The sequence below is a fragment of the Dermacentor albipictus genome, chromosome 7 (assembly GCF_038994185.2).
Source record: "Dermacentor albipictus isolate Rhodes 1998 colony chromosome 7, USDA_Dalb.pri_finalv2, whole genome shotgun sequence".
Classification (NCBI taxonomy): domain Eukaryota; kingdom Metazoa; phylum Arthropoda; class Arachnida; order Ixodida; family Ixodidae; genus Dermacentor; species Dermacentor albipictus.
Window position 1 is genome coordinate 43,369,041 of NC_091827.1, and position 17,730 is coordinate 43,386,770.

The 17,730-nt window shown below is 45.1% G+C and overlaps 2 protein-coding genes across 2 annotated transcripts in view; both read right to left on the minus strand.

Moving 5' to 3' along the window:
- The window catches only part of LOC135915258 (papilin-like), a 348,089-nt gene that overhangs the window by 128,180 nt on the left and 202,179 nt on the right, over positions 1 to 17,730 (minus strand). The window lies entirely within an intron of this gene.
- Ppn (proteoglycan-like sulfated glycoprotein papilin) overlaps positions 1 to 17,730 on the minus strand; it is an 88,344-nt gene that overhangs the window by 2,800 nt on the left and 67,814 nt on the right. The window contains exons 23-29 of the mRNA XM_070521234.1: positions 16,166 to 16,342; positions 14,510 to 14,692; positions 12,953 to 13,129; positions 8,456 to 8,635; positions 7,019 to 7,228; positions 2,698 to 2,868; positions 1,273 to 1,485 (exon numbers count right to left, since the gene is read on the minus strand). Of these exons, the coding sequence (XP_070377335.1) occupies positions 1,273 to 1,485; positions 2,698 to 2,868; positions 7,019 to 7,228; positions 8,456 to 8,635; positions 12,953 to 13,129; positions 14,510 to 14,692; positions 16,166 to 16,342 (1,311 nt within the window). The remainder of the gene's footprint in view (positions 1 to 1,272; positions 1,486 to 2,697; positions 2,869 to 7,018; positions 7,229 to 8,455; positions 8,636 to 12,952; positions 13,130 to 14,509; positions 14,693 to 16,165; positions 16,343 to 17,730) is intronic.

Sequence of the window (17,730 nt, forward strand, 5' to 3'; positions counted from 1 at the left end):
ATTCCTGTGCCGTACACCATGAATCAAAAGGGTGCCAAGGAGATAAAGGTGCGCTCTGCGGGCTACAAGAAGAAGAGTGCAACTATGATGCTGTGCTCCACACATCTTGATGGACATAAACTCCCTCCTTATATGATATTTAAAAGGAACACACTGCCTGCTCAAGAAACTTTCCCAAGAAATGTCATTGTACGGGCAGATGAGAACGGGTGGATGATGGGCGCGATGGTGGAAGAGTGGGTCAAGATTAAGTGGCGACCGCGTCCAGGAGCCCTTTTGACAAAGAACTGCAACAGTGCAACAGTGACCAAGATGATATGGGGCACCTTGCCACCTCCCACATTTGCCATGAGTTAGCATACTGTCATTTTTGCCACTTCATTGAAATTTAGTGAAGTAAGAGCCGGTCTTAAAAATGAGCACATCCATTCCCACGCAAAAGCGGCTAGCCGCGGATGGCCCCGGATCGCCTTGAACCGGTGAGCCTCTGTGGCAAGCACACCGAGCACGTCCTCCCATTGTCCACGAGTGCAGTCAAGTGACAAAGGGCGTGTGGGTGCCGTACCCTCCACTGTGACGTTATTGGAATGTCGGAGCAAGCACTGTTTCGCCTCCTAAAAAATTCTTGCTCCACGCCAAGGGATCAGGAATTTTGCGAATGAGAAAAGTTGGTAAGGATCAATGCAGTCTAGCTCGTGTTCTAGGTGACATTTATGTGTCGCCTTCCCAGGGAAATTGAGCAGATTTTTTTCCGCTGTTTTTGCACATGCTACGCTAAACTTCACAGTGCAGTGTAGCATTGGCCTAGTTCACATAATGCTTTGCTTCTGCATATTCCACACAAGAGACTTCTAAGTAGGACACGCTAGCTACAGTAATGCTGAATTCTGCATAAAAGTTTTCTATTTCTGTGTTTGGGCAAGACATTAATATGTATGTGCTTTGTCATTGAAAAAGGTTTGATAAGGAATTTAACTTGTTTTATGCAGTGAAGGGCATCTTAGGTTACGATATTTTTTACTATAATTAAGCTATATGCCTTTTTCATGCAAAGTGAACACAAGCCATTGCTTTGCAAGCTCATATGAATAATTCGCACAAATAAAAAACTACTGATCTATTTTTTTACAGATTTCCACACTTCTTTCATTCATGTTTAACGGTTTAATAGGATTTCCCTTCTTCTTCGTTTTCACTTTGTACCCTTGGAATGCCACTGATAAAAGAGCTGGCCTCTTCAGACACCTCACAGCCATAACTCGTGCTACTCACCAAGGGGTGTGGGGCGCTGGATGGGTTGCTCTGTAGGCAGTGGCTCCCCATCGCGGCACTGATTCTCGCAAGCTTCACGGTGGTTGAAGCGGTTGGCATTGCCCTGGCAACCGCCATACGTGAACTCATGGCACTGGTCCATCTCGGAATCGTAGAACCACTGGGTGAACGTGCCACTGCACGGGCCTTGCACTCTCGGCAGCATGCACAGGTCTGCGTGTAGTAGTAGGACGGCAAGCAAGGGAGAAGAGCACCATAAATCAATTGGTATGCAGCCAAACATACTCCTTCAAATGTGGATGCTCTGCAGCAAAAATATTATTATTTATTTCCCTGCCGGCCTGCCGGCCTGCCGGCCTTGAAAGTATGTACAATAAATAAATAAACAAATAAACACTACAAATACAACATAACCAGCCCACGTAAGCACAAGTGCTTGCGTTCTTGGGTGGGCTGTACATAACTAGTAATTGTATGGGGTATGGGCAGCACTGTTCGGGCTCATTGCGCTGCCCCTGAAGAAACATCCACAAAATGCAAATGTCAGAACACCAGAGCATATATCCATTAAGCCTGCGTGCAATAAACGCTCAGAAATCGTTGGACTTCAACAATAACAAAAGGAAAATGGAATGGGTGCATTGTCAATGGAACACGAGTCTTGAGTCAGGGGCTGGCCTACTAAACCTAGGCTGTTTTGCCATTTAGTTTGTGCCTGCCAAGCACCTATTATGTCCCCTGTAAATGTTCCTAACAACTAGGTAATTTCATACAAGTAAACATTACTCAGCTGTAACTTCATTCTTGCTACTTGAAATTTCTACTGTTTCCAGGCTTTTGATTTGCTTAGATGTGTGTCTGGTGTTATCGGCACAGGTGCCTGCCAAAAAACAATTGATAGATGAAGGTTCCCAAGAGTATCTTTAGTGACTATTGGAGAACCATCGCTGATGGCGAATGGCATAATTTTACGTACACTCTGCATGTCAAAAACAAATACCCCTTTGGATAAATATATGAGTGCAGATGAAATGAAACTTCACAGTTTATTCTTTTAAACAATGCACATTGGAAGCTTTTTGCAGATTTATTGCACTATTATAACCTTGGTACATCAGCATATTTCTGCTATGGGACGAAAAGTCAGTAGAGTTGATTACTTATCGGTGAATCAGTAGGAGAACGTCATGATAAGATCTGCAAGAAAGCCAGTATATACCTTGCATTACTGCATACAACTCAGGCCTACACTTTGGACCTAGTGTTTTCTTTAGCTGTTAAGCAGGTTGCACATGTGAAAAAGCAGGATGCAGGAATTCCAAATGAATGACACGCCAAGGAATGCAACAGCAGTTCCACGATCATTCGCATTTTCTAGACACTTCTTTTCCACTTGAGTCAAGGAACTTGTCACTGACGACCTACCTTGAGAACTGAAGCAGCGGTCCTCGCAGTCCCTACGGGACCCGAAACGATTCCGATTGCCAAGGCAGCCGCCATAGTAGAACTCGCGGCACACGCCATCCTGCTTGTCATAGAACCAGCGCACCTCCATGTTGGTGCAGGGGCCTGCCTCAATCGGCATGAAGCAGAAATCTGCGCAGGAGTTTCAAAACGTGCTGTACAGTAATGTAAGCTACTGCTATGAGCCGTACATTTCAAAAACAAATAGGCAGGCCAGTCTTTGAGGTGAGACAATTGGTTACAGTCGAATCCAAATGACGCAGACCTTTTGAAGTCGCACAAGCTATTAAGAACATTTGAAATTTATATATAACACTTTTTAGCGAAATAAGTATGTAATTGGGGAGACACTTGAAAAAAGTTTATGACATTATGAAATACATTTAAGACTGCAAAGTCTTCAAGGCCTAGCTCAGTGTACTCTAGGCAATAAATCATGTGTAATTGTATTGGATTGGTAAAACGTTTATGTTAGCCTGTAGTAAAACGCGTGCTTGTGTGTACGCTCCGGATGGCGCCTATGTCGTCTTCTGGGCGCTGGGCGCACGCCCTGGGTCCCAGTTCGCCGTTGCCGGCTCACTGAGTTCCTGCCGAGCCAGCGCCTCGATCACCTGCTGGATGGCCCAGAGTTGTTCGTTTTGATTGCTATTCCCTGCAGCAGCTTGAAGTCGCGGTGGAATCCTCCCAGACTTGGCTTCTTCCTGGTACTTCGTGCAATTCCACAGCATGCGTGCGAAGCTGGCTGTCTCCCTTCGGCAGACTCTGCACGTGTCTGTCAGATGAATCTCGGGATACATTCTGTGCATCAGCAATGGGCTGGGGAGTAAGCCCATCTGCAACTTTCTGAATAAAATGGCTTGCTCACGACTCAGCCAGGAACAAGGGGGTAGGAGCCAGGTGGAAAGCCTTGGTTATCTCGTTGTATTCGGCCATTTGGTCCTTGGTGCTGAACCAAATCCTGAGAAAAAATAATTTTCAAGCTGCCAAGCTGTGAACTGGCCACACTGAGAGTTAAATGTGTTGGCTCCTGGAAAATAAGACAGAACGAACCGCTACTTCAATTGTTATGTGAAGTTTCATTTAAGCACCCAGGCATGCTGCAGCGTACGCTGCTCAAAATTAAAAAAGAAAGAAGTCAGTTACTAAGTCATGGATTTGAGTCGTCTTCGTGACGCCTCAGGTCAGGTTTTACGTCAGGTCTTCTTTGAGAAGAGGCCCAAAGGAAAAGATCAGGTAAAGATAAAGTCATAAAAAAGTGTGCTAAGATGTCCAAGGCATCACATTTATCGAAAACAGCACAAGAAAATGAAGTACATACAAGACAGGATTGGTGCCAGTGCCGTGTGCATACAGAACCAGCTCCTAACAATGTTTTATTTCATCTGCACAATCGCGAGACAATAGTCTACCAATATTAATAAAAAGATAATTGCACTGCATTTGAACATGACTCAAAAATTCACTGAATTTGAAACAGATCACAAAAGAACTCACTCATGCTGCCTCTTCACAATGATTTGTACGTTCGTGGGAGTGTTGTTCCCTATATGTGTAGCCCTCTGTCACTCACCGGGTGGCAGGATGACCTCCCAAGATCACGGCACAGTGGAGGTCTACTGTGCTACGCCAACATATGGATGACATATCTCCACAGATTCTTTTTGGTGACCGCTTGTCCTTAACAACCATACAGGCTTCAACAGCGATTATTCCGGCAACTAAGCACTCTTTTGGCACAGAAAAATTGTGGTAAGGTTTTCAGGACCACAACACATCACTCTAGCTAGACATAATATATGAAAGTAACCACAGGGACTGGAGTAATGTGAGCGTTCCTGTTGGGAGGGGGGGGGGAGGGTTGAGTTATGTTCCCATTTTATCGTCCCCCATCTATGACTGCCCAATCACAGTGATAACGTAGGCCGAGCATGACTCAGACAACTGAGACAGCTTGACAACAGAGAGCCGTAGTTTGTCCGTATAGTTGTTACTTCTTACATAAATACTGGGTTATGGTGCACATGGATGGCAGTAACAATGCTGCTAGCGACATCTTGTGACACTTTATCCAACAAGAGAGAGATTCATAGGAAGATGGAGGTTTGAAGTCATTAACAATGGTAGAACAAGGAATATCAGGTGGGTATGGGTGAGCTATGCGCACATAAACGCTGCTAAGCAAAGCAGTTCCTGCCCTGACGAAAACAAACCGCCCCCGTCGCAATATTGGCTTCAGCAACATTCTTTGTTCCACCACTGCTTATTCAATGAAAACACTTACACAATTTTGTGTACATACTCTCAATGAAGTGCAGTATAAAACAAAAGGGGCTGCATGTTGTCAACTGCATCACTGCTGACGATTTATACTGGCAGGTAAGCAGAATATTAGCTAATAACTTCTATAATAGATCTGTGCCCTCTCTGGTGTGGGGATGTGCGACTCTAACGCATCCCCTGATCTGTTGTTTTCCTGCATAGCTCCCGTCTCCTGTAGTGCTGCTTCGCCGCGTGGCTTGGTGCCCGCGGCAGTCGGTGTGGTTGAAGGGCTTTGAGAGAGATGGCGCGAGTGTGGCTCTGCTAACGCCACCTAACAACGGGGTAACTTGGGCGCAGAAAGGAGAAGGCTCTTCCTCTTTGGCTCCGCGTCGGCGAGCGTCGCGGACGTTCCGCGCGTGCGCCGATCCAGGCTTCTGCGAGACCGTCTCGTGAGGCCTAGTTCTAACGGGCAACCGTTCGCGTGACCGTACGCTCGAATGACCAGGCGTTGGTGTCCAGCATGGGGCGAACATATTCGCTCGTTATCCGGTCGCGGTGAGTCAGACTTCTGCGATTTGTCGCGCGCCCATCAGCATGTTTTGTGCATAGCAACTCGGCTAGCAGGCTTCCATTGATCTATGAAAGGTGCAATAAATGCCCTTGTGATTGTTTGCACTACTGTGTTGTCGTTCCTTTCTCCCACGAGCACAGGCGAGAATTCAACATTTGTCCCCCAACGCGGGGCTCATGGGGCATGGGACGATAGTCGTTTGAGACCTTTGTTTGAATTGAAGTGTAGGGCAAGCGTGGATTTTGATCGCTAGAGTCGGCGGCATGCTTTTTAAGCGAGGCGACTGCGGCCCTAGTGTGTTCAAACTTGTCGACATGCTAAGCCTTTTCGGAAATGATTTTTTTAATGACATTCGTCGGTACAAGAGCCACGGGGTCAACATCCTGGGAGAGCGAGGCTTATCGTCCGCGGAGCATTGGCAAGCCTGAAGCGAGTGAGTACGGAAGCCCCGTGGGTGGTCCGAATTTCTTATGTAAATAGCTTTATCAATTTCTTTGACTATGATGAAATCGCGGCTCTGCGAGCCGGATGGCCGCGGCCCACGACTGCCGCTGCGGGCTGACTGGTATAGCGGCCTGGCACCGGGTGCTCCGACACCGTCTGGGACGGTGGGTGCCATCAAATCGAATGCTGTGTGTGCCCAACGGTGTAGGACCACCTAACAGAGCTGAGGTTTCCTCGCGACTGCCTCTTTTGCGTTCATTTTCGGTGTTGTTTTTTGGATGCCGGATGTTGTCAGGGTAGCGAGCCCTTAGGCATAGGCTTTACAAAGCTGCCTGTCGCACGTGGAGGGACACAACATGGTGGACCGTGGCGCTGAGTTGTTGCACCCTGCTTCCTTCATCCTAGTTAGCCTCGCACGAATTGAAATTACTCGTTCCACTCAAGGACGCGAGGTTCGTTCCCGTAAACTTAGCATCTGAGTATCCGCCCAATCTTTTTCTAGCCGAGTTGAACATCGTGCCACGTGGGCAATGCGCATGCAGAATTACTCTCCCTTGCAATACTTTAGTGTTTGCCGATTGCTTTGAGTGTACGCAGCGTGAGTGGAGTCACTCCTGGCTTGCTGTCAACGGCACATCGTCTGCACTGCTGCCCCGGACTACAATCGAGCCACCCCAGGCAATGGTGATGCTGTGGCCAGTTCCGCGCAGCAACTTCAGCGGCCACCTGTATCCAGCTCAAAACCCTCGGTGACGGAGAAAAGAGCGTCTGGTTAAACTCTGTGCCACAAGATGGCACCACTAATGCAGTTGTTCACATCTATGTCTGAAGTAACCTGCCATTCCATGAACGATAATTACGCATATTGACAATCTAAAACCCTCTAAGAGTGCAGAAATTGAATCATTACATTATCTCTGCCTAGGCTGGCTACAAACCCCTAATACCTTTCTATATTTCGACCTCTTATTTGTATAGTCTGAATGCTCCCACACACGACTCCCTCACCAAGTAGGAACTCTTCCTGAGGTTTCTCAGTTGGAGCTGGCTGTCCGCACGTGTGTTCACACTCCAGGTGTGAGCCAAAGTTGTTCCCATTTCCGTCGCAGCCTCCGTAGTAGAAACGGTGGCAGCGACCTTCCTCTGCATTGTAGAACCACCGCTCGCGAAACTCCACGCAGTTTCCGGCCTCTTGCGGCAGCAAGCAGATGTTTCGACCTGCGGTTCAAAATTTGCCCGTAGTCAGAAAGAAAGCCATCATGCTTTTCTGTGAAAGAACAACAATGTAAAAAGGGCACCTGCTGTATTGCTGCACGCAACGTGTACAAATCCTCCTCTGGATGTTGTGAAGTTTTTCACAATAATGTTTTAGCATACGGAAAGACAAATGTGTGCAGGAGCATCAGTATCAACACCCAGTTGAGAAAACAAAAAACAAGTGGGTGATTTTTGAAGAGAACCGAATCGCCACATGTGCATTGCTCTCGTATGTATTCCCTGAATGACAATCAATGCCTTGTTTGTCAGGCCGGACTAGAACTTAAACCAAGGAATTAAAAAGTCTGAATTCAGCGCCAAGAGAGATAGGGCAAAAATTTGCCCATGATAGTGTTTCAGTCGCAATTGGCGAATGACCAAGGTGCAGCACTACGAACTGGACCGTACAATAATAATAATATATGGGGTTTTACGTGCCAAAACCACTTTGTGATTATGAGGCACGCCGTAGTGGGGGACTCCGGAAATTTTGACCACCTGGGGTTCTTTAACGTGCACCTAAATCTAAGTACACGGGTGTTTTCGCATTTCGCCCCCATCGAAATGCGGCCGCCGTGGCCGGGATTCGATCCCGCGACCTCGTGCTCAGCAGCCTAACACCATAGCCACTGAGCAACCACGGCGGGTGTGGACCGTACAGGACAGGCATTCGCCTATGACAACAAGCACAGTGCTTTGCTGCCAAATTACAGACCTTATCCAGGATGGCTCATGAAGCTAACCAAAGTGCGCGTGTTAAGTCCACGCTCAGAGTAATGTCCTGAAGCCCTAAAGGAGCAACGAAGTTACGCGCATGCCTACTACTACCTTGTAGCAAGGTGGCGCTGGCAGCAGAGCATTAGCATCGTCTCTTGTTGTAGCTGCCTTAGCTATGACAACTCAATTCCTGCTGTACCTTAGCTGTCGACCAGGTAAGACAAGCTGGCATCCCCACAACTGCCACGCAATAGTAACAAAACAAGGAATGCAAGAAGATGAAGTGGGGGCGGAACCACCCCAGCACATGAACACCAAACTCAGAACATAGCATAAGCAAAAAAGGCACGTACAGTGCGATGTACAAGCGGTGCACACTCAATCTGGACCGTTCCACCGTAGGTGAACACATAGCCTCTCATGTTTGCTAGCGTAGAGCATAGAGAAGACGTGAATCTGCAGTGTGCTCACTTCCAACGGAGAGGCAGGCACGCTCACAGTCACGATGCGACTCAAACCGGTTGGCATTTCCCTCGCAGCCACCGTAGTAGAATTGCTCGCAGCGCCCAGCCGCCATGTTGTAGTGCCAGTGCAGGATGGCTGCCCGACATGGACCCTCTTCCTTCGGCAGGGCGCAGATGTCACGGGACACTGAGGACAGGCGAGAGGAGAGCAGGGAACATGACACTTTGTAACACTCTGCGATGCTGCATCTATAATTCGTTTAGATTTTCGATTATTTTACCCTCAAGGCCTTATGGCAACACAGAGGAGGAGGGGGAGGTAGGTGAGTTACATAAATGCAGATCAGTTAATACAAATAAGGCACAAATTTCTCAAATAAGAAACACACAGAATACACAAACGTTCAACAGAAGTGTACAAATGGAAACCATGGGAAACTATGAATCACAATCTAGTTACTCAAAACTAAAAATATTTCTAGTAGCGTCCGAAAACCCTGATGAGTCTGTGATGCTTATGACGTTATTCGGGAGGCCATGCCATTAGCGGCAGGCCTTCGATAAAAATTCAATCAAATGTTTCACAGTTTGACATGATAACACTCAATAACCAGAAAAGCCAACAAACGATAATCACATTTAAATTAGATCAAAGTTCGATAATAGACTTAGCAAAACAGCTAGTATATGTTAACATGTTTCTCAGCGATATCAGCACATAAAACTACTTATAAGAAATATTGGACATAGTGAAGGTACTTTTGTGTAGGATGCGACTTCATTATTAATGAGGTTCTATTTATCTTTTATATATTTAGACTACTCCTTATTAGACCTGTTCTTGAACACTAGTTATTGTTTGCTGTTGTTTTATAAAAAGATTGCCGAAAGATAGACATCTCGATTCCTTCTTGCAGAATCAGCATGTGGCCATATAGTAAAATCTCTTTCTTTTTTCTATTAGTAATTGTTTATATCAGGTGAACCTCCGAAGTAGCTCAGTGTTTCGAAGTACTATACTGTGCACGAAATACTCTATTACACTTGCACAGCTAAAATGATGTTTGAAGTTCAGGTGTGAAGTTCACACTTGTAGAGAAATAAAATGCACCAAAATCTTAAAAATTTGGTGCCTGTTTTGCTGCTGGCTATTTTCAGCGGTGCTAAAAATGGGAAAAAAGTGGATAGCGCTTTTTCAGCTCACAGAAATAATTAGTGTCCGAAAGGGATAATAAAACAGATGAAAGGGCAAGGAATCGGTGTTTCAGGTGGCGTCAAAAATTTCAGTCCAGGGCCTGGTTGACGGAGTTCGTCCATGGTGCGGTGACAAAGTCTTGATGCTAACAGCGCCGCTCGCCCTGCTCAATGAGTTCACACCAGTTCAGTACTGGTACTAATGTCGTACTGGTACTGGCACCAATTTGGAAGTGCATTACTGTTCCAGTTAGTAAAGTGTTCTAGAAGATTGAGAAGTGGGTAAGCTGGAACCTATTCCTTCTTGGGCAGCACACAAAAACGAAACAGAAGAGTGTGGCAGTGTCCACATCGGACAAACTGGCGGGTGTGTAAATATCAGGCTATACAAACATGCCAATTCGTTAAGGGGAATGGTGTCATCGCATCTTGCCACTCATTGTCATGATTGCGGCTGGATGCCTTCTTTTGAGGATACCTCAATCATCATGAAACATCATGATGAGCACACACATGAAACTTCTAAGGCATATAACATACTCAAGAACAAGAACATTTGTAAAGTCAGCCGTAAGCTTCCATATCAAATGGAGCATTGCATTCATTTGTTTTGGGTGAATTTGTGATTATTTTCCACACGTCATCCACAAGACTTTCATAATCATTCTACATAATCTTTTCCTTCCTATAAACTTCTCAGTTTTATTGTATTCTTTCTCGTGTTTCATTTTTACGTGCACTTCCCAAAAAGGGTAGTAAAGTGTTTCTGCAGAGCAGAAAAGTGCAGTGTGACAAACTGTTAACTGAGATGCAATGGATTGGGTGGCACATATTGAGCCTGCATTTTTCTAAAGTGGCGCTAGGCAAAAAGTATATAAAAATTTGTGCTTTTATTACTGATTGACTTCAATTCTGCAATCACACCATGCCCCACAAGTCATGAACCCCTTAATGCTTATATCATCATTGCAATAAGCGCCTTCTGGTGCCGATGACCAGTTAACTCATCATGAACATTCCGCTCTTCTTGTACATGCGTACATGTACAGTTTCTTGTTTTTTTTCACAAATAAATAATTGCAACAACACCAGTGAAATTTAGATAACCATTCCTGGTATCACATATTCCGGAAAAAAAATTGGAGCAAAATATGCAGGTCTAAAAATATTCTCACTTCTCTATTTTTTTTCAAAATTCGTCATTGTAGTTAAGGGTTAAAAAACACTAAAGGCAAATGCACCAATGCAATGCAATGCACCAATGCACTAAAGGCATCGCACCAATGCTAGGCAAATACTAAGCCGACGTGGACTGTTTAGGTACCATTCCAAAAACCTTGAAACACTTGTTTAGTGCCAAGAAGACACTATGTTTATGAGAAAATTGTGTCTGAAGGGTCCGAATACCTTTTTTTTTTTATTCAAGTCTCCCACCACCCAATCTGGGGAGTGGTGACATTGCATACGCCCTCACCGCCCTTTGCTGCCGTCGATGAGTAAAACGGCGCCCGACAGACGGCGGCACCGAGCCAACACAGAACAGTGGATTCGCCGCGGCAGCTGCTTTTTGGTGCAGTGGCATAGACCGTTCGGGCATCCCGCAACATCACATGGAAGCTGAATTGTTTGCTACTTGCAGTTTGTGCAAGTTTCGCGAGCGAGAAAAACCAGCGCAACACTATCGATCAGGAATGTACTGAAACGCGAAAGCGTGGACGGCACAGAGTCGAGTGAAAACGAAAGCTTTCGACCGCCCGCGTCGTTTTCAAAGGTAATTTCAATTAGTTCTTTTTTCTGAGCATGAATTGGAACTGGAGAAGTGGCATTTTATTTCATCTTATAATACAATACGAGGATGTTTTTTGCAACGAGTAGTTGAGTACTAGTGACAAAATTTAACTGAGGAGTGCTTTCGTCATCGGGCAAGTGCTTGAACATCCCGGAGGAGTTTCTAACCATGTCCTGCATTTACCTCGATTTCTCGATTAAAGCTCAGTTCGCTTGCGATATTGATGCCTTAGAGATTCTTGAGCACTAATCTATCACGTTAGTTTGACTTTGTATTTGCCTTTAGTGTCCCTTTAATAAAAAAGTTAGTGACATTTTGTGAATTAATAATCTTGGTAGCAGCCACTATACAAGTTTTGATATCTGCCCCTACTTTGAAGCTTGCTTAGCAGAAATGATTTTAATTCAAATCCCACATCCTTTTTTTATCCAAAACAGTTGTTGCAGGAACATGTGGTTAGTATGTAATCAGTCATTAAAACAATAATGCATGAATTCTGCATGCAAATCTTTAAATAGTCTGTGTACTTATTCTCTTTTACTCTGCTGCTGAACTCTATCTGCATAAATCCTTCAAGCGTAAAATTGTCTGAATGGTATTTTCAAAACACACGAGTGTTACAGCGCACAACCTTGACAAGAAGCTGCCAAGGAATGCAGCCGCTAATGTCACACCAGCGACTCTTGTAGAGTTGCACATGCGCTCGCACTGGTCGTGCGAACGTTGAACTAACGAAGGATCAGTGAGGGGCGTGACCGTTGCAATAGATGGCGACAACTGAATGCATCTCGAGCTCCTCGCACGGGCACCGATTGATGAGAAAACTGGCCTTCACATCCCGGGAGATGCCGATAACCACCACCAATCCAAAGGAGTGAAAGAGGCCGCAAAATGTTAACCACCGAATAGATGTCAAGTTTCAAGTTTGATATGGTGGCGCTTTAGGAATGTGCGTGAGGAGTGATGGAGTGGACGGGGGGAATGGAAATGTCCCACCTAATATTGAGGGGGGGGCAAACCCCCCCCCTTGGGTACGTGCCTGTGCACGAACATTTTGGCTGGGAATCAAACCTGCGGCATTCTGCTCAGCAGCAAAATGTGAGAATCTAATAATGGAATTTTGCAGGCATGTCACATTGTTATTGAGATTCAAGTGTGCAAGTAGCGCGCATATTCTAATGTAATTCTCTTCGTCCTCTTCATTTACAGTTTGAATAAAAGGCTTCCCAGTGGCACATGAAGGCGTTGAAGCTTCTGTGGGCTGATATTAACTGCGTTGTCATGAAAACGCGAATGGATAAAATAAAATTCAGCTGAACTGACCTTATCAAGGAAAACGAAAACAGTAAGTCAGGTACTGTCATGGAGGTTGAAGGGTGCAGCAAATTGTGTGAGGCTTAAAAATATACTAAACCTGGGGGGGTGTGGGGAAAGTGGGTGGGAGCTCGCTGTACCGGGTGGGTGGATCAGGGTGTTCGTAACATTTTGTTTAATCTCAATCCTAACTGCACATGGACTCACCCTGTGCGCTAAGCCTGACGCATTGTTCTGAGCACTCCTCTTCTGTGACAAAGTTGTTTGCGTTTCCTTGGCAACCACCATACGTGAACCGCTTGCACTGGTTGTCCTGCCGGTCGTAGTAGAACCGCTTGTACGAGCCCCTGCATGGTCCAGGTGCTGCCGACTGCTCACACTGGTCTGAAAAAAAGGAAAAGTTTACGAGTCTGTAACTTTCACAGGAATGCTAACACAAGTATTTTTCCTTTCTTCTACAGGTAGGTGTTGACCAAGCAACCACAGCAGCATGAAGCCTCAACTGCTCCAGCAGGTCATGAAAAGGTGTCGGTGTTTTCTTTAATGACACTTGTTCAAAACTGGCACCAATCAAAGGTCAACTTCATAGGTCCTAAGCAATGCCACCTTTGCTTTAGCTGGTGATCATAAGGTGAAACTCGCTTTCCTGCAAGACTGTGAATAGCCCCTCCATTTCCCCTCTTTTAAAATGTTTCCCTGCAACATGTCTGGTCATGGTAAATCTTCATATTTTCATGAGTATTCACTTGGATTGTGCTTTTTCTTTTGTCAGCATGCATGTTTGCCAGTTTGTTATTACAATTCCAGCATTACGAATAAGTAGGTACTCCAGTTTCTTGCATTCATGACATATTGTGTTTAGTGAAAGATAGATGCCCTTTCTGCAGTGTCCGGTAGCGGTACAGGTTTTTGCTATTAACAACACGTTGAGATGTCACTATAGACTCAATTTTTCAATCCCTTGTCCTCCTTGCCCTTCTTTTTTTCTTCTTTTCTAGTCTGTGTGGTCTTCATTAACTATGAAATATCTATATTACCACTGTCGTTGAAAAGAAAAGCATGCAATCATTGCATTCTACCGGTGCTAACATCTGTGGCTGAAACTTGGAGCTCAAGATCAAGTTAAGGACTGCATAAAGAGCAACAGAATGAAAAATGTTAGGTGTAACATTAGCAGACAGGAAAAGAACGATGTGGATCTGAGATCAAATGGGCATAGCAAACATTTTAATTGACATTAGGAGAAAATTCGGAGCTGGGCAGGCCATGTAATGCGTAGGACAGGTAACCGGCTGACCATTAGAGTTACAGTAGGGGTGACAAGCGGAAGGGAAGCGCAGTAGAGGACGGCAGAAAATTAGGTGGGGTGATGAAATTAAAAAAATTGCAGGTGAAAGTTGGAATCGGCCAGCGCAAGGCAAGAGTGATTGAAGATAACTGGGAGTGTCCTTCGTCCTATAGTGGACATAAACATAGGCTGATGATGATGATCTAATATATGCATAGGTAATGCAGACCGTTATACTGACTCAGCTCCTTCCATGGCCTCTACCTGAGGTTGGTGCAGTACGTACAAACCATATGTTTAATAATTAGAGTTTTCCTAGCTATTTCAGTAAACACCTTGCAGCTTGGGCAAAGGTGCACACAGGTTTTCCCGAGGCCCTCGCTGATTCACCTGTCAACCAGCACTGGTCGACGTACGTCCTGATACACAATTAGAGAGAAATCAGGAGAGGAAGTTGAATTTGTCTGAATCAAAACGCTTGCCAAGCTTCTCCTGCTGCAGGCAGGTCTGCTCGCACAGGTCTTTGCTGGCAAAGCGGTTGTTGTTTCCGAGGCAACCTCCGTACATGAACGACTCGCAGGAGCGAGTGGTCGCGTTGAAGTACCAATGCTGGTACTGGCCGTCGCACGTACCAATCACCTTTGGAAGCAGGCAGGCATCTGCGATAAGATTCAGAGATCCACCCACAATGACTCAAAGTCCATGTCACACTGTACTACATATACTAGTCAGTGATAAATCAAGAATGCAGTTGCAAGTTCCACACGAAAAGAAACATGGATGCCTGCACTGGCATCATCCTGGTCTCCTAGTGAAAAGCATGAAGCATAATGGTACAATACATGCCACACTTCAAAATAAAACTCGGAATGAATATTTTATCATAGCATGACTAAATCAAAGTGGTGTCGCTGCTATCAGCTATTATGTGACGAAACAACGTCAACGTAAATTACATGTGCCAAATTCTGCAAGTCCGCTTCCCCACACATATTGTGTGACTAACACAAGGTACCTAACGTCTGATGATGTCCCACGAATGGTTGCACCCAAGCCGTGGACCACTCAGCACAGCAAGCATAGCTGTACTCGGTTCTCAAGTTTCTCATGGGAGTGAGCCTGGTGATGCAGTATTACTTTCCATTCCCCCGTAATCCTACCTGTTTTACCATTTCCACCCCAGATAGCAATTATTATTTGAAGAGGGCGATCCTATTCTGCAATGTTTTACTACGACACTCTGCCGATTTTACTCACTCTTTCCCTGCTCTTTACCCATGACCCACAGTTTGAACACTGCCATGAGCGTGAGATCGGTCATATTCTGTGAGACAACACTAACATGTGGAGAAGGCTGTTTATGAAATTTTGCATACCAATCCTAAAGCTTACGGCTGCCTAAGAATATCCATGAGGATACCGCATTTACTCATTGTATTAGGCCAGTGCCTTTTTTTGTCACATCTTACATAGTTGTAAGCATTACAGGAGGCCGGGTTATGGCTATTTACTGAAGCCTCAAACAACGCTCTGATGGCTATGCAGAATAATGTAACTGCTGTTGTTACGACTATGAAGAAATTTAATCAATCGTGCATGTGGCTTTCACCGGCCTCGTCGTTTGATGAGCTCGCCTCATTGGCGCCTTCTCAAAGCTAGTCGTCCTTTGCGATGTCCCTACTGTTTGAGATTCATATCACCTTGATGCTCCTGATGATGGTCTTGAACGAAAATGCATGCCGTGTGTACAATACCCCCGAGCACATTTTTTGTAGTGATGCCCTCTCATGCACACGAAAGCACCGTGCAGCTAAACAAGCCACAGCACGGATGGTACTGTCAAAGCATACTGGATCTATGCTGCGTGATCCAATGAAACATGATGGTGATGATGATCATGATAATGAAGATGACGCCATTGTCAAAAGGAAAGTAATTAGTGCCACCTAGTAGCAGCTTATGGAAATTACCAGCACAGGTGTATGCGTATCATGCTTAGCAAAACGTTTTTTGTCAAAATTCTTTCATTACAAAGTGAGGATGCAAGGCTTAAATGAGGGCAGGCCTTACACCAGTAACTACAATAATTGTATTTCACTTGACCTCAAGCATGCCTTGACCCCTTTCCTCACCTGGTCCTTCAGGTTTGACGCAGGTGTTCTTGCACTCTTCCTCTGAGTTGAACCGGTTTCCATTGCCCTCACAACCACCGTACCAGAAGCGGTTGCAGCGACCATCGGTGACGCTGAAGAACCAGTAGACCGTATAGTTGTGACAGGGGCCACGCTCTTCGGGTAGGCCACACACACCTGAAAGAATTGTGCACCTAATCTGTATGCGAGTCAAATGTAGATAAAAATCTCGGAGCCCTCGTGATTGGTACTATTGGCGAACACTCATTCCCCAGCTGCTAGTTTTCACAGTTCACACATAGAATAACCTTTCCTCACAGTCAGTCCTTGGGCCCCAGGGATGACAAATACAGTGCAGGGCCTCCCTGGGTGACCACCACCCATTAACCTTTAATTGTAGATTGAGAATTAAATGAAGCTGTGAAAAGATTTAAAGGAATATTAATGACTATTAGTAGGAGGAGCAGTATAACAATACTAGTACTACTAGTAGCAGTAGTAGCTTACTATATTTCACAGGAAAAAGAAAAAAAGGAAGGAAAGGCTGCAGGCATGATAAGTGTCTCACTTTTTAGTGGATGCACAAACTGTCCCTTCACTTGCATGTGAAGCATAGCAAAAAGTACTATCAACTAAAAAAAATATTGCACAAGGCTATGTCAGAAAATTCAGGCATGTATACTTAGTTGGATTGTTCTTCACAAAGAAGCAGTGCAGAAAAAAAGAACACTGTGACACCACTCAAATATCAATGCAAAAGCACAAGAACTGGTAGGTGATCTGGCTAAGGCATCCAAAAATTTTATAATAGAGAATTTGAGATGGACAAGTGATTCCTTAGGCATAAGCGTGACCAGAATCCTATCCTCGCAAAGAAGATGAAAACCCAGAAAAACATCCGGAACTTCTTGCATTCTGAATAAATTTCTAAAAATGAGTTTCTGGATGTTTAACACGCTGATTTCATTTGTTTTTTGGTGATACAAATTTTACGTGATATATTTCGCACGACCCCTTGAGATTCGTATCCTCGAGGTTTTACTGTACAAAGAAATTAATCCAAAATGTTTCTTGAAGATATCAGTTTAACAAACATATGCTTATAACAAATATTTGGTACATTGAAGGCACTTCCATGTAGGGTGCAGCTTCATTATAGTGAGATGCGACTTACAAGCCCTGACTATGTGCTGTACAGTGCTTCAACGGCGGCTAGTTGGTGTGAGACAGTTGGTATGATAAATGAAGAATCCGCACCATACGCAGTGGTGGCTGGGCCAAGACAACGTTTATTGCTTTGATGAGTGTTAATATAGGCGTTGTACAAGACGGTTAGAGGAGTGTGAGAAAGAGGAACAGCGGCAATAACTGTTGCCGTAAGCTGGCGTGATGTCATTACGATGTAACATCTCGTTCACCCTATGGTACATAGCGGTCTGGGGGTTTTCGTATCCGGCCCGACCGGCGCAGCGCTGGAGTCGGGGTGTTCGGGGCAGCCTCGCGTATTCCTGGCCCCTGCCTTGGTGTCCCAACTACGTGGGGACTGGCGGTTCCTTCTTGGAGCT